This window comes from Cyprinus carpio, chromosome A12 (genome assembly GCF_018340385.1).
Source record: "Cyprinus carpio isolate SPL01 chromosome A12, ASM1834038v1, whole genome shotgun sequence".
NCBI classification, from domain to species: domain Eukaryota; kingdom Metazoa; phylum Chordata; class Actinopteri; order Cypriniformes; family Cyprinidae; genus Cyprinus; species Cyprinus carpio.
The window spans coordinates 422739-438742 of NC_056583.1; the positions used below are offsets into that span (position 1 = coordinate 422739).

Sequence of the window (16004 nt, forward strand, 5' to 3'; positions counted from 1 at the left end):
CACTATAATGCGCTGTTCGCCGTTGATTATTTGATTATTTTTAAGTTACAGTATAAATAGTCTAAATTATCAATATTTGTCATGATCTTTTAAAAAAAGTTAATTTAAAGGCTTGTTTTAATAGTTTGGTAGACTGTATATCAGTTGTTTTATTTACACTGTAGTGATTTCAGTGTAAAAGAGCCTCACACAGGGCACAATGAAATGTAGAGATTTTAGATCCAAGTAGCACCACATGTAATGGCTTTGGGCTTAAATATGGATATTAATATTTAGTTTTGGTCACACTGTTTTATGGGGCACCAGCCAAGGAATCTTCAGTTCATTGACAGTAAAGAACAGTCATGGAAGATTGTCGAATAGATAAGAATTTCATAAATTGGAGGAAGTTGTAGTCTGACCAATCTGTAGGACTGTTTGAGCCTCTTACTGTATTGTCGACACAATTATAATAAAATGAGTTTTATTAACAAAAGGATAGACAAGAGTAACTAACAACTACTAAATGGGTACAATAAATGAATAAAGTGTGAAAGATCGATAGATGCAAGTGACTGAGCTGGATGTTACTATGGATGGACGTTATCTTATGGCAAGATGAACAGAAGTTTCCTGGAAGTAATAAGGTAAACCTTATTCTAGATTCAATAAATTGAGAGATTATTTGTTATTAACTGGCATCAATTAGATTATCGTATACTGACAATACACACTAATGCCAACGGTCTGTTGGGAATAGGTTCGGAAAGAGTGATATTTACGTTCCGGCTGGTCATGTGTTGAGTCTGAGCGGCGATGTCTTCCACTTGTTGATCTGAGCCACGTTGCAGTGGGAAGAAAGGAGTTGAATCACTGGTGAACTCCTGAGCACAGAGAAAGTCCTTGGTCTGGAAACACAAACGGAGGAGCCTTGAAGGTGAGTGTTCTGGAGATATAGGCAAACTGGAACATGCAGAGAGAGGATCGCTGATGAGACGATTCTGACGTTGGTGGAGAAGATCCTGGCAGTCCAGCACATGCAACGAGGATCACTGAAGAGAAGGTTCTGAAGTTGTTTCAGAAGATGGGGGGCACCAAACTTGTGGTCATTGTTGCTGATGCTGTTTCCAAACTCCCCAAATGTGCTTCTTTCTGAACATCTTTGATTCTCCTTGGAATACCTTAGAGTAACAGCTTAGCAACATAGAGAGAGATGACTCTTTCTTTGTCTCTGAGAGAACCTTTTAATCTTTCTTGAGAAGGAGGGATTTGCAAGTTGGCGCCTTTCAGATCCAGCATTTTGATTGGCCGAAGCTGTCAGAGGTGGCCACGGTATGGCCCCTCTCTGGCCTGAGTTCTATTTACATAGCCTAAAGTCCACTTTTAGAACAATGTCTTTGAGGTTTTTTCTATGCATTATGCACATTCCAAACCAATTCCAGATGAACCTACACATTGTGCTGAAAATATGAAGATCAAACATCAACAGGTAATGCTTTGTCTCATGCATTCATATATACAGTACATACCTTAATGGGTAAGGTTGCATACATTGTTGTATTACAAACAGCACTCATTAAGTATATACAGTTCTGTAAATGGATATGAAGAAGGTTTAATCAATTTTGTGTCCATTTTGTGTGAATGCATGTGAAGATCTGTTCTTCCTTTGGTCACATGGCAAAAGATTTCTCCTGTGAGAGGAATTTATGATCATTCACACTTTGATAAGAGTAAGGGAGGACAAAGCAGTTCCTACCCACTCTCCATAAGAGGCAGTGATGTTTAAGGTAAAAGTCATCCTTTGTTGTTCATAAAAGCCTGATCACATCAAAATTAATTTTCTACACAGTAGTTTGCCATCTTGATTGCTGTTCACTAGCGGTCTTTGTTACAGTGTAATTCTACATTTACGTACTGAGTAATATTAGTTAACATATACATACAGTACTTCAGGGTTAGATTTAGGGCTTGGTTTAGAGTTAAAGGGTTACTCCACCGCAAAATGAAAATTTTGTCATTAATCACTTACCCCCATGTCGTTCCAAACCCGTAAAAGCTCGTTCTGTTCGTCTTTGGAACACAATTTAAGATATTTTGGATGAAAATCGTGATGCTTGAGACTGTCCCATAGACTGCCAAATAAATAAAAGTGTCAAGGTCCAGGAAAGTATGAAAAGTTATTTATTTGGCAGTCTATGGGACAGTCTCAAGCCTCCCGATTTTCATCATTCATTGTGTTCCAAAGACGAACGAAGCTTTTACGGGTTTGGAACGACATGGGGGTAAGTGATTAATGACAAAATTTTCATTTTGGGATGGAGTATCCCTTTAATTGCGTGCAGAATTTATTGCTATAGTAAGCAGTGTTGGGGTAACGCATTACAAGGTGACGTGAGTTACATAATCAGATTTCTTGTATCAGATACAATAAAATATCTGTGTAGACTAAGCGTGAATAATATACTCATCTCACTTGCACTAAAACACATTCAGTATTCCTCAAAATTAGCGCAAACTTGCAATAATTAAGTGTTACCACAAAAATCCTTTATGTATTGAATCCCCATTTTATTAACCAATGTCTTTGCTGCTGACCTTTCTGAACATTCTTCTCTTGCGTTATATTCTCAAAAAATGACAACCAATTTTTTAATGTGCAGAATAGCATACTTATTCTTGTGCACACCTGATGGAAAAAGCAGAGTTTTACACAGGACAAAAAGGGTATTTCTATTATGTATATTTAGTCCTAATTACACCATTTTACCCATATCATAATATACATTTTAGCTGTTTTATTTGCTGCATCCACCAGGACCTCCCAGGTTTTTGTATTTAATAGTTTGGAATAAATCAAAGAATTCTGAAATACGGATCAAATGTTTTTTTTTTTTTTTTTTTGAAGAGAAACTGTATCTTTTTGTACTATATGTATCAATACATTTTAGAAATGTATTTACTTTTGCATTTATTTTGTTACATTTATCATTAACTGGAAATGTTCTCTGTGGTTAAAATTTAACGTAAAATTAAAATTAATTATCTTGATATGGTCTGCGGTATCTCAAATGTTATGCAACTAATCTAATCTAATCTCAGAGTTTGGTTTCAAACTGTCAACATGAAGAATGGCTATAAACAATGGAGAGAATATTACCTTTGTCCTTGCACTATATACACTATAAGTGTGCACTTCTTCCACACTTGATTCACTTGTTTCCTCTGCACAAAACCTACAACTTTAAGTTTGAGTCCAGAGTAACACAGGTAAGTACTTTTACTACATATTATATAGATCAAGAAAATGTTTCACCTGTTTGATATTATGTTACATCTGGTATCAGTGTGGATGATTTATATACCCTTTGCAGATTCAGCATGATGTTAATAATTTAAACTTAAAACAGTATAAAAGGGATCATAAAAAATACAGGATATATTTTATTTAGTACTGTACTGAATAAGGTATTATACATATAGTCCAATTTTTTTTATTTTTTTTATTTACACAAATGAACTGGTTCAAAAGGTTACATACTCTTGAATCTTACTGTATAGATATATATATATAATAATATATATATATAATATATATATATATATATATATATATATATATATATATATATATATATCAATAGAAAAACACAAAATGTTCTGGCAGAACATTACCAGTACGCCTTCTGTTAAATTTATGGACATTTCCTTCAATCCTAATCAAAAACACAATGCAATGCGTAATTCAAAATACAGTTAAAAAATATTTAAATAATACAGTGGTTTAGTGTTTATATGTGTTTCTGTTTTTTTGTATTAAAAGCGTGTGTGTGTGTGTGTTTCAGTGAAGGGTGATGGCGCGGAAGTCTGCGTGCTGTCGTCTCAACGGTCTGGAGATCTCGCTCATCGTTCTCTTCCTTTTGATGACAATAGTCTCAGTGGGGCTAATAACAGTCCTGATCCTCAAATTGGATTCAGAAAAACGTAATCATATGTTTTAAAGTAATTCTGAACTGTACACATGGTTTAATTACAAGAAAATTATAGATCATAAACCAATTTGTATTTTTCATAAGCAAAATTCTTGTCCTTAGGCATTCTAACACCTATAAAAAAGTTTGACTGATTTTATATTCACACATTTAATATTAAGAAATATTTTTATTTTATTGTGCACCAGAAGAAGCAACTCCAGACGGAACCGAGCCCCATCAGTGAATCCTCCAGAGAGCCCTTATCTGATCGGTGTGGGTCGAGCAGATTGTACCGGGCCTGTGGCCGATCTGCCTATGGTCAGTTTCATTTCTCTCAATCCTTTTCTGTTCAGTTCATTTCTAAGACTTTGATCATTTGACTTTACTCTGAAACTATTGCCAGCTGTTCTGTGTGGTTATTGGTGAGGCCTTAGTTGGAAGTTGTTATTCATCAGTTGTTAGAGACTGATAATGTTTATGACTGTGCAGATGTGATGATAAAGGACAGTTATTGATGTCAAAGGCCTTTAAGATTCTTGTTAATCCTGTTTTTTTGTTTGTGGAAAAATGGGTTACGCCAATACTGACCAGACAGCGAGAGGGATCCACACACGTCTGTTCAGCAGAGCCTTCATCGTGGACGATGGCAGTAAAAGAGTGGTGTTTATCACTGCAGACATCGGCATGGTCTCTCAGAGACTAAGGCTAGAGGTAGCACATGCACTATTCTGGGTTTCTTCTTCTCTAGTCATGGGAAAAGTTTACATAAAGCACTTCTCTTATAATAACGTGGAGAGTATGGTAATATATATACAGTGTATATATATATATATATATATACACACACACACACTAAGTCTTTGTTAAGTAGTTCATTTACTAGGAGATTGAGCTCTTGCCAGTTGTGCTTTTGTTCCTTGTGTTGTGATTCATTCATCTCTCTATCTATCTCCCTGTCTATCGTTCTATCATTTTGTGTACCTGTCATTCTGTATATCTATTGTTCTATCATTCTGTGTGTCTGTCTGTCTCTTTATTGGTCTATATAGTGGCCCATTTATTGGTCTGTCTGTCTGTCTGTCTGTCTCGATCATCTATCTATCTATCTATCTATCTATCTATCTATCTATCTATCTATCTATCTATCTATCTATCTATCTATCTATCTATCTATCTATCTATCTATCTATCTATCTATCTATCTATCTATCTATCTACTGTATCTCTCTCTCTCTCTCTCTCTCTCTCTCTCTCTAATATATATATATATATATATATATACAGTATATATATATATATATATATATATATATATATATATATATATATATATATATATATATGTGTGTGTACACACACATAGTCAATGACCTGCGTAGGAAAAATTGCTAGTAATTTTACAAATACAAAGGACATGTTGAATTATTATTTTTCATATATATATATATATCTATATATATATATATATATTAATACTGGAAATTTGGAATATATAATACTAGATTGTTAGTAAAAAAAAACTTGTTGTTAAGTAGTTTGGCACTTTTTTTTTTCATTAGTTTTTATTATGAGTTGACAATTTTCAAGATTTTTTTTTTTGTTTGTTTGTTTTTGAGTAACCCTGAGAAAAATAATGATATTCCTGTTTAAAAATATAACTTTTTATTGTTATCATTAATTTATATTATTGTTACACCACTTGTCATTTTTTTTGGAATGATTCAATCTAAATTTTAGTACAGAACTGTAGAAACTGTAGAATAAAAAAAAAAAAGAAACTAAAAATTAATACAAGGATTTTGCATATCTAAAAAATCTGACTCATGTTTCAAACTAGATTTTCTCCTTATGATCATTTCTGGCATTCTTTACTTGTTAGTGACTATATTTGCATATAGACCAATAATGTTGTTTATTTCCAGTAATCAGAGTACAGACTTAACCATTGAAGGATGTTCACATGCCCGTTTTTAAAATCAGCATGCGGCACAAATTTACTATTATGATTTTGTGACATTTATGAGCTTAATCGCATTAATTTGATCGTATTGTGTTTGCATGAGGTAAAGTTTAATCACAATATTGAAATGCATAAGAATCTCATTAGAATTGCATTATGAGGGTGTATCTAAATGTCGTTGTCCCAAACCATTTTAGGTTCTGCAAGAGCTAAAGGCGAAATATGGAGACCTGTACAGACAGGACAATGTTGTCATGAGTGGCACACACACACATTCAGGCGTGGGCGGCTATTTCCACTACACACTCTTTATGATCACAAGTAAAGGCTACATTAAACCGTCAATACAAGCCATCGTCAGTGGAATAGTCAAGGTATAACTCTCACTTTGAATGCATTTCTGATTTTTTTATTTATATGTTAATATATAAATGTGTACCCTTTGGATTAGTTTATGCAAATGCCTTCAGCATGTCATTGATAATGTTTTTCTTCTCTTTGTATTAGAGCATTGATATAGCTCACAGGAATTTGAGACCTGGACGCATTTTCATAACAAAGGACAACTAGCTGACAGCAACTTGAACAGAAGCCCACATTCATACATGAACAACCCTGAGGAGGAGAGAGAAACAGGTTTGTTTGTTTGCTCATATGATCCAGCTGTATTTTAAATGAACTCAAATCCCAGCAGTGTCAGAAATCAGCTTTGAATTATTAAAGGGATAGTACGCACAAAAATTAAATTGCTGTCATCATTTACTCACCCTCATGTTTCTTTCTTCTGTGGAACACAAAAGTATATTTTGGAAGAATGTCTGTAACATTCAAACTGTTTCGGGTCCTACTGACTTCCATTATAATTATGATTATAATTAATACAAAAGATAGTTGTCACACAATATTAGAATCAGAAATCAAATTACACAAATGCTTGTTTAAATTGTTTGTAAGTATGAAACTATCTTCCAATCTAAAAGTGTAGAATCTTTATAATTTTGTAATATCTTTACCCCAGGTGGGGGCAAGTTGTCACATTTCTTTTTTAAACCCAAACTATGCTTTCATATTGTTGTATGTAACATTTAAATTTTGCGGTTTTATAAAGTTTTTTTTTTCTCATAATGTGTTACAGTAAAATGTGATGACAGCTAGCCACAGTCTCTCCTAATGGTTTAATTTATATGTTTGTGTTAAAAAACACTTAATATTAGTTTACACATTAAACAACACTCGATGAGTTTAATTTCTGACTCAGATATGAATTCAACACAGACAAGCAGATTGTCATCATGAAATTCACAGATCTGGACGGGGATGGTATGGGCTTGCTCAGGTACAAAACACCTTTTACTTCAAAGAATTATAAGTTTCAGTGCAAACAAAATAATATCTTAGGGATTTATTGGCTATGTATCTGCCCTCAGCTGGTTTGCTGTACATCCTGTCAGTATGAATAACACCAATCGCATGGTGAGCTCGGACAACCTCGGCTACGCCTCCTACGCCTTCGAGCAAGAGAAAAACATTGGCTTTCTACCCGGTGAGGTAAAAGGTCAACCTTTTAATTAGAGCCTTTTCCCTCAGAGCCCCATCATCAAGGTTAATTAATTGTCTTTATTAGTTGTAATCTACTTGAAGAGTTCACAAGGACATTTTGCCATTCAACAAAGTCAATAGTTCTCCTGCAAATGCTCTAAACACGGAGGTTAGTTTATTGAAGATGGTTAATTAATGTTGTTATTATGCAAGATCTGTTTGCCCTATAAAATAAACAGAAGATAACATTTCTGTTGCTTATGTCAGCAGTTATTTTTAATAGGCTTTTTGCCTCGGATACAGTATGAAAAGCTCAGCAGTAATGCATCACGGTCTGTTTACCTCCAGGGCCCTTTTGTAGCTGGCTTTTCCTCCAGTAATCTTGGAGATTCATCTCCCAACATTCGCGGCCCTGTCTGTGTGAACACCGGCGAGAAGTGTGACTACCTTAACAGCTCCTGTCCCATTGGTGGAGTGACGTTTATTTATCAACCAAACAGTGTTGTGCGCCATTTAGATTTACCTTAATTTACTTTATCACACTCCACTAATTCAAATCTTCTTGGGTGTGATTGTTGAATTTGTTCAGTTTAATATTTTAACTTAAATATTTGCAGACACTTGGAAATGTTTACTCTCCATGTGCCTTTCAACAGAAAAAAGCGTGCATAGCTTTTGGACCGGGTGAGGACATGTTTGAAAGCACCAGGATCATAGGAGAGAATATGTCTAAAAAAGCAAAGGTTTGTCTCATTTGTCAAATTGCTTGATCCTGATGTGTATCAGTGATTGTGGTGCGAGTGCATTACTTTACTTAGTCAATTTTTTCTGCAGGAGCTGTACAGCAGTGCAAAGCAGGAGCTGCATGGGCCCGTTTACGCTGCACATCAGTGGGTCAACATGACCGATGAGACTGTCCCACTGAACTCCACTCATACAGTGAGTAGAGGGTTCCTGTGCATGAAAAACAGCTAATGATATCAAAAACATGTACTAAAAGAGTAAAGTAAATTTGATTTGTATAGCACTTTTTAAAATACACATAGTTTTAAAGCAACTTTAAAGAAATGTTCTGAATTAAATTATTTATTAATTTATATAATAATAATAGAGTTTTTCATTTTGGGTGAACTATCCCTATATGTAGAGTACCGGTAAAAAGTTTGCAATAATAAAGATTTTTCAAAATATTAAAAAATGTCATTTATTACTGTAATGTCAAAGCTGAATTTTCAGCAGCCCACTACTCCAGTCTTTAGTGTTACATGATCCTTCAGAAATCTTTCCATTTGAAATGTTTTAAAGAAAACATGGTCAATTTGCAGTTTTTCAACTGTATACATGCATGTAGACAATCATGCGTGCAAGCATGAGGCTAACATGACTAGTGAGACACTTACCAACCAAAATTATGTTTATATCTTATGTCATGTTTATGAAAACTCAATGAACAAAAACATAAAGATTCCGCAAAGTGCTGCTTTTCAGTGAACAAACTTGACTCACATGAATCATGTACGTAAGTACATAAAGAAATAGTTCTCAAAAGGACAATTGTACAGATGAAATAACACATTTTGCACTGCATAATTCCTGTATGTACTTTAACATAAAATACAATCCTCACGTTTAACCCTCCAAAACATCCAAATTGTAAGTGCATCACCAAAACATGATTTTCTCTTGTTTTTAAAATCTGAAGAAAAAAATATTTTCTGCAGTTATTGTCTGAAACATCACAGATGCTCTCTGTAGAACTTAAAACATGAACCAGAAAATTCTGCATTTTGGTGTTCGTGCTGACACTGTTTCTGTCATCAGGGACGGACGTGTAAACCTGCTCTGGGCCACAGTTTTGCTGCTGGTACAACTGATGGAGGAGGAGAATTCAACTTCATACAAGGTAAGGAGTCGGGTTTTCATGTCACTTGGGAAGTACTTGCCAATTCTTATGGTTACATAATTTGACAGATAATTATTGGTTATGCTCTTTTTTCTTGTGACCAGGGGATACTGATGGAGATCCTTTCTGGGATGGAATTAGAGATGCACTTTTTGGACCCCCTTCCAATGAGACCAAGGCTTGTCATCAGCCTAAACCAATCCTCTTCAGCACCGGGAGGTATGAGGACAAGTAGAGCTCTTAAAGAAATGGAATAACAAAACCTGGTATACAATATGGTATCTGTTGTTATTATTAGCAAATAAGATAAGAATGTGTCAAAAGGGAAAATAGCTCCAGAATTGGCACTTTTTTACACAGTACATGACAATAGGTAATGGCAAGTATTTCATAATTCCTGTCTGACTGTTTTAATTTGTTTTGAAATAATAACAGTGATGGGTTGTTTCTGTGCAGATGGATTCGCCCCTCCCCATGGCATCCAGCCATCGTGGATGTTCAGATCATCACTATCGGCTCATTAGCCATAGTTGCAGTCCCAGGAGAATTTACGTTAGTTCTGTTAATTGGTATAGGAAAAATTAAAATAGGAAACAGTGGTTCCGTAACCAGACAGTATTGTTTACCACAAATTGTCTTCTGTGTTCTAGTACCATGTCAGGAAGAAGGATACGAGAGGCAGTCAAAAAGGTGAGAATTGCACATTCACAACTGGTAAAATGTTTGGAATAATTAAAAACTTTTTATTGATTTTGAAAAAAGTCCCTTCTGCTTACCAAGGCTGCAGTTTATTTGATTAAAATAACAGTAAGAATAGTAATTTTGTGGAATGTAATTAGAATTTAAAATAACTTATTTCTTTTTTAATATTTGTTTAAATTTATTTATTAATTAATTAATTTATAAATCAGTTTATTCCCGTAATGCAAAGCTTAATTTTTATCATCATTTTATCATCTTCAGTGTCACATGATCCCTGTTTTAAGTTGGTTTAAAGGGTTAGTTCACCCAAATATGAAAATTCTGTCATTAATTACTCACTCTCATGTCGTTTCAAACCCGTAAGACCTTTGTTCATCTTCGGAACACAAATTGAGATTTTTTTCGATGGAATCTAGAGCTGTCTGACCCTCTTTATTTGTATTTATATTAAATTCTTTATTTGTGTTCCGAAGATGAACAAGGCCTTGTGGGTTTGAAACGACATGAAGGTGAGTAATTAATGAGAGAATTTTCATATTTGTGTGAACTAACACTTTAAATCTTTTTTTAACCAACAGACGTTTCTCTGTAAAAACAGGACGTTTTCCTTCTTCCCCTCACAACCTATCCTGTGGTGTGCCTCAAGGCTCTGTCTTAGCTCCCTCTAGGTTCCATCTTCAGGAAACATAATGTTTCATTTCACTGTAATGCTATATGCCTGTGTCTATGAAAAATAAGAGTGCTCTAGGTCATCTAACAGCATGTCTTGAGGATGTGAACGCTTGGCTTGCCAAGATCTTTCTTTTTTTGAACTCAGACAAAACAGAAGTTATGGTTTTTTGACCCCTTCAGAATCCAGGCCAAGAAATCACCTTGACCTTGAATCTTTAAATCAATTAATTTCTCCCCAAGGTACGAAATCTAGGTATGATGATAGATAGATGCCTCAAATTCGACAAGCAGATAAGCGCGGTCATTGGGTCCATCCTTTCTATCTTCAGTCTCTAATCCTTTCTTCCAAAGCGTTTCTTGGAGATTGCCATGAAGGGAAGGAGGAAATTTGATGACGCTACACCCTTCTGAGATCTCTTTACTGGCTTCCGATTAATTTTAGAATTGAGTTTAAAATTTTATTACTGGTGAATAAGTCTTAGATGACTTAGCACCTTCTTACTTGTCTGATCTACTTCACTTTGTACCCTCCAACCAGAGGCCTTAGATCCGAAGGTAAACTCCTCCTGCGATCCCTAGCACCCGGCTAAAATCGAGGTAAAACCGAGCCTTTGAAGTGGCCGCCCCCACATTGTGGAACAAGCTCCCATTCTATATTAGATCGGCTTCCTCTTTTCTGAGTTTCAAGTCATGTCTCAAAACTTATTTATTCTCTGTTGCTTTAGTTTATCGGATTGTTTCGGTTTTACTGTTTTGCTGCTATTAGTGTACTCAACTTTTTAATTTTAAAAACCACTTTGGTCGGCCTGCAGCCATTTTTAAATGTGCTCTATACATAAATTGAACTTAAACTTGAAAATGTCATACATTTTTTCTCAGGACTCTTTGATGAACAGGGAGTTCACAAGAACATTATTCATTTAAAACAGAAATCTTTTGTAGTATTATAAATTTCTTTGCTGTCACTTTTTATCAGTTTAATGCATCCTTGCTGAATTAAAGTATTAATTTATTTTTATTAATCTTTCTTACACCAAACTTTTGATTAGCAGTGTATCACAGTATTTACAAAACATTGAAAAGAAATGTTTCATCAAATCAGCATATCAGAATGAGTTCTGAAGGCTCACGTGACACTGAAGAATGGAGTAATGATGCTGAAAATTCAGCTTTTTTAAAAAATATTAAAAAAACTAAAAGAAAAAAAATCATTAAAAAATGTAATTACTCTAAATGTAATTCTAAGCCAGTAGTCTACATATAAGGATAGTTCACCCAAAAGAGTTTTTAGAGGATTCCATTTTAAGCTGAATAAACATATTTTGACACAAATATCAATATGTTTAGGGGGAATAGACAGTGGTGTATTTGACGTCACAATCATTTCACATGATTTCTATAGGAGTTGGAGGTGAAAGACTCTTTCGCTAATGCAGAAGTGGTTGTCGCTGGTCTGTGCAACATCTACACCCACTACATCACAACATACGAAGAGTATCAGGTATATACTGTATGCCTCAGTTTTAGTGAACCATCGACACTTACAAAAACATACTGTAATATAGTCATGGCATTTACATGGTGCTCCAGGGTACATCAGTGATCCAAAAACAAATATATATATGTGTCTGTATTTTTCCTCTATCTTCACAGATCCAGCGATATGAGGGTGGATCCACTATTTATGGTCCTCACACTCTCTCGGCTTACATCCAGCGCTACAGAGGCCTGGCCAGAGCTATAGCTCACGTAATGCTCCACTGCCTTACAGTCATTTGTGACTTTTTGATGAACTGAAATGGCCTGCATGATTTCATATATTACTACATTTTTCACAGGAAACAATTGGAGAACTGCCTAAGGGTCCTGGAACCCCTTTCTTTGATGAAGACAAACTTTTTAATCAAGTGAAGGACCCAATTGCAGATGTAGCTCAAGCTAACACCACATTTGGTGATGTCTTACAGCAAGTGAACTCCATCTATAAAGTGGTAGGTCAATAATTCTGAGGTGCAAACAGTACAGTAAATTTGCGGTCACATTTACCATTGCTTGGTGCAATTTTGCAGACAGAATCAATAATTTCAATAGGAATCCACATGTTTGGGTGCTTTGCGTGAGGGTGAAAAAGTTCCCCACGTAGATTTTGCTCTTGTTCAAGTTGGACATGTGAATTTGATGTGCTAACCTGGTTTGAATGTGACTTCTACGCTATTGACAATGGACCTTTTTTGCCCGTGAAAAATGTGACTGCACATGAACACTGTCCTAGCGAAAGCTTACTATTATAAATTGACAAGCTTTATGTGATTTATTTATTCTAAAGGGAGAAATTGCATCTGTCACATTTGTCGCTGGAAACCCAAGACACTCTGGAGATATTGTGAGTTCTTTAATAGCAGTAACTGTACAGTAATCTCTTGCAAAACATGCTATTTTATGTATGAGATATAACTAATCTGTTTTGATTATGATATCAGAGAGATAAGACATTCGTCACAGTGGAGAGGTTTCATAACGACACCAACTCATGGGAAATAGTTCACACGGATGCTTCGTGGGAAACAAGGTAATGTGTTTTCTACAGACAGTACAGTACATGCTGCAGAAAGATGCATTTTTTTTTAAATGTTATCATATTTGTTTGTTTCATTCTATAATTTTACTTTGAGGTTGAGTAAATAAAGCCATCTTAAAGCTAAAGCTATCTTTCAAGGTCTATCCCCGATAAGGCAAACGCTGAGTCAAGATCTTATCACTTATTTTATGGGCAATTCAGTCTTCGGGCCGAAAACCATGTGTGATCCCTCAAGGAATTCTAGATTAGACAGTCTGTAAATTTATGTTGACATAATGCGTAAAGGCAAAACACAGTATGTCAGCAAAACTGGAACTGATAAAAGAGCATCAAAGTTTTTAATTGAATGTTAATTTATTTGATATTAGTTTTCAAAATTCTGTTCAAAATTCGGTGAGCATAGAGACAAACCTGAGTTTTCAAACTGGGATAACAAAAAAAAAAAAAAAAAGTGTAAAAATGTTAAATTATATTATTAATAATTACAAATAAATATATACTATAATATGGACTCATTTTGTTTATTCAGGTTTCACTGGATTAAAGGACTTGCTGGCCGGAGTCAGTCAAAAGTGGAGTGGCACATCCCGCTCACTGCACAGACAGGAACCTACCGCATTCAACACTTTGGACACTATAAACAATCCACAAATAACAACACCATCACACCATACGTGGGCACTTCTGATGCTTTTAAAGTCACCAAAAGCTTTTACTACTATTGATCAGTGTATCACTGAGAAAGTACATTAGACTCGACGCTGACAGATATTAGCTGCTTGTAATGCAGTGCTCAATTAAAAACATCAATCTGTAACTTAATGTTGTGAAACTTTCATACAGCAAGAGTACTAAAATGTCAATATTGTTTTCTAAGGTGAAGTAATTGTTTTGTGAAGTATAAAACATCTATAAAACTGTTGCAGTAGCTCCTGATGTCTTAAGAATTTATTTAATAAAATTTTTGATTTTAAATTTGTGTCTTGGTAATTATGCACTAGCCCTATTCATTTTATAAAAGTAGCAAGCACCTTGCACACGGAAGAACAAAATGGCTCAAAAGTTTGAAAAATAATCAATTTCAGCCAAAAGTATAAAGCCTCAGTAGTTTAATTCTGATTAAAAAAAAAAAAAAAAAAAAAAAAACATAGAAATAATAAAAAAAAAATTTTAAACATAGAAATTAAATTGCAATTTGTGTTTGTTATATTGTAAGTGTATTTTTTTATTTTTATGTGATTGACTCTTGGTTTTAATTGTTGGTTTGTTGTATATTTGCTAGTAGCATAGTGTAGTTTTTAGTTATGCGAAGACTGAAAATTAGGCAATGAATCACACCTACTGTATTGTCGTGCTTTACCAATGGGAGAATCAGTACCATTAAAAGTTCTGAAGTCAGAAGACAGGAAGACCAACAAAGAGTAAAGACTTCTACATGCACGATTTTAGCAATCCTATAAGATCATTGCTGGTCACACTGTGCAACATGGATCTAATAAACTTGGGTACGACATGCATGTAGACTGTACGATGATGACACCTATTGACTCAAAGGCTACGACGCACGTTTCTATAGAAGAATAAAACGTCAGTAGCATGTCGCATTGATTTCATGTCACATTTTTACTGGTTGGTCAGTAAACGTGGCTCGTAACTACAAACACACTGTGCGATGAACATGCTGAGTTTCTGACACTGCTAGAACATTATCGTAGGCTATCTTTGGTCGCAAGACTGTGACAACGGCCATCTTTGAACTCTCTCACTGTACGACAATAGGACCACCGATTAGGAGCCATGATCACAGAAATCGCCACAATTGTTTCACGATGCCAGTCTTTTGTCTGGGACAGCCGAAAATCGTGCAGTGTGTCTCGGGCTTAAGACACACACACACACACAAATCTGTGTAAACATCGGTACAGTGAACACAAGGTGGGAAAGATTAGAACACTAGGGGATGATCAAGTTTTATTGGACAGGTAAAGGAATTAATTATGTAGAAAATCACTAGAATCATTGCAAATTTACATGAAACTCAGAGAGATGTTTATGAAGCGCTGTAACACAGTAGTACACAGCAATTGTGGTATCGATACTTAAAAGTACACAAAGAACAGCGATGCTAATGCTAGCTCAAGAGCTACTGAATGTATCACCTGTACTTATACTTGTAGCTTATCGAAAATGTTTTAGGGTTTCATTATAATTTAAATGAGTCACAAATGCAAAACAAAAAAGAAGTCAAGAGACATGTCAAGAAGTGAATTTGATTTATTGATAGTTAGTTGATTTGCTAGAATTATATTTTCATAAATCTATTTGTAGCACTATGAAGATCTCAGCTTATTTTATTTTTTGTCCTGATGATGCCGTTCAATTATCCCTCCAGTTCTGATGCCGATCACTTAGATAATAAATTATTTCAAACACACCATGATCGAATAACAAAAGTTCATACAGAGTTGGATCATTCAGGTATAAAAATAAGTTCTAAGTGCTACACAAACTTTAATACTGTCACCTTTAAGGCATCTTAATATTTAACAAAAATGTGTCCATGTGTATTTAAACGATTGCTCTTACATCGCCCACTTAGAAAACCTATGAAGTCGGAAAATATTAGTCGCAAGCCTGTAAATATCTTATAAAGTATAGCAAAACTACTTATCAATGACCAGATACAAAGTGTCAACC

General features: G+C 34.8%; 1 protein-coding gene across 1 annotated transcript; it reads left to right on the forward strand.

Annotated features, from left to right (window-relative positions):
* The first annotated feature begins 3103 nt into the window (after positions 1-3103).
* Positions 3104-14282, forward strand: LOC109087245 (neutral ceramidase). Its single transcript, XM_042767067.1, is given in 23 exon segments — positions 3104-3249; positions 3825-3963; positions 4160-4170; positions 4173-4271; positions 4521-4664; positions 6111-6287; positions 6421-6463; positions 6466-6553; positions 7172-7249; positions 7341-7461; positions 7801-7926; positions 8109-8195; positions 8287-8391; positions 9274-9355; positions 9460-9574; positions 9812-9907; positions 10006-10045; positions 12132-12230; positions 12383-12478; positions 12568-12720; positions 13056-13112; positions 13210-13298; positions 13837-14282. Coding segments are annotated over 22 exon segments (2232 nt in total). The 5' UTR covers positions 3104-3249; positions 3825-3833; the 3' UTR covers positions 14033-14282.
* The last annotated feature ends 1722 nt before the right edge of the window (positions 14283-16004 follow it).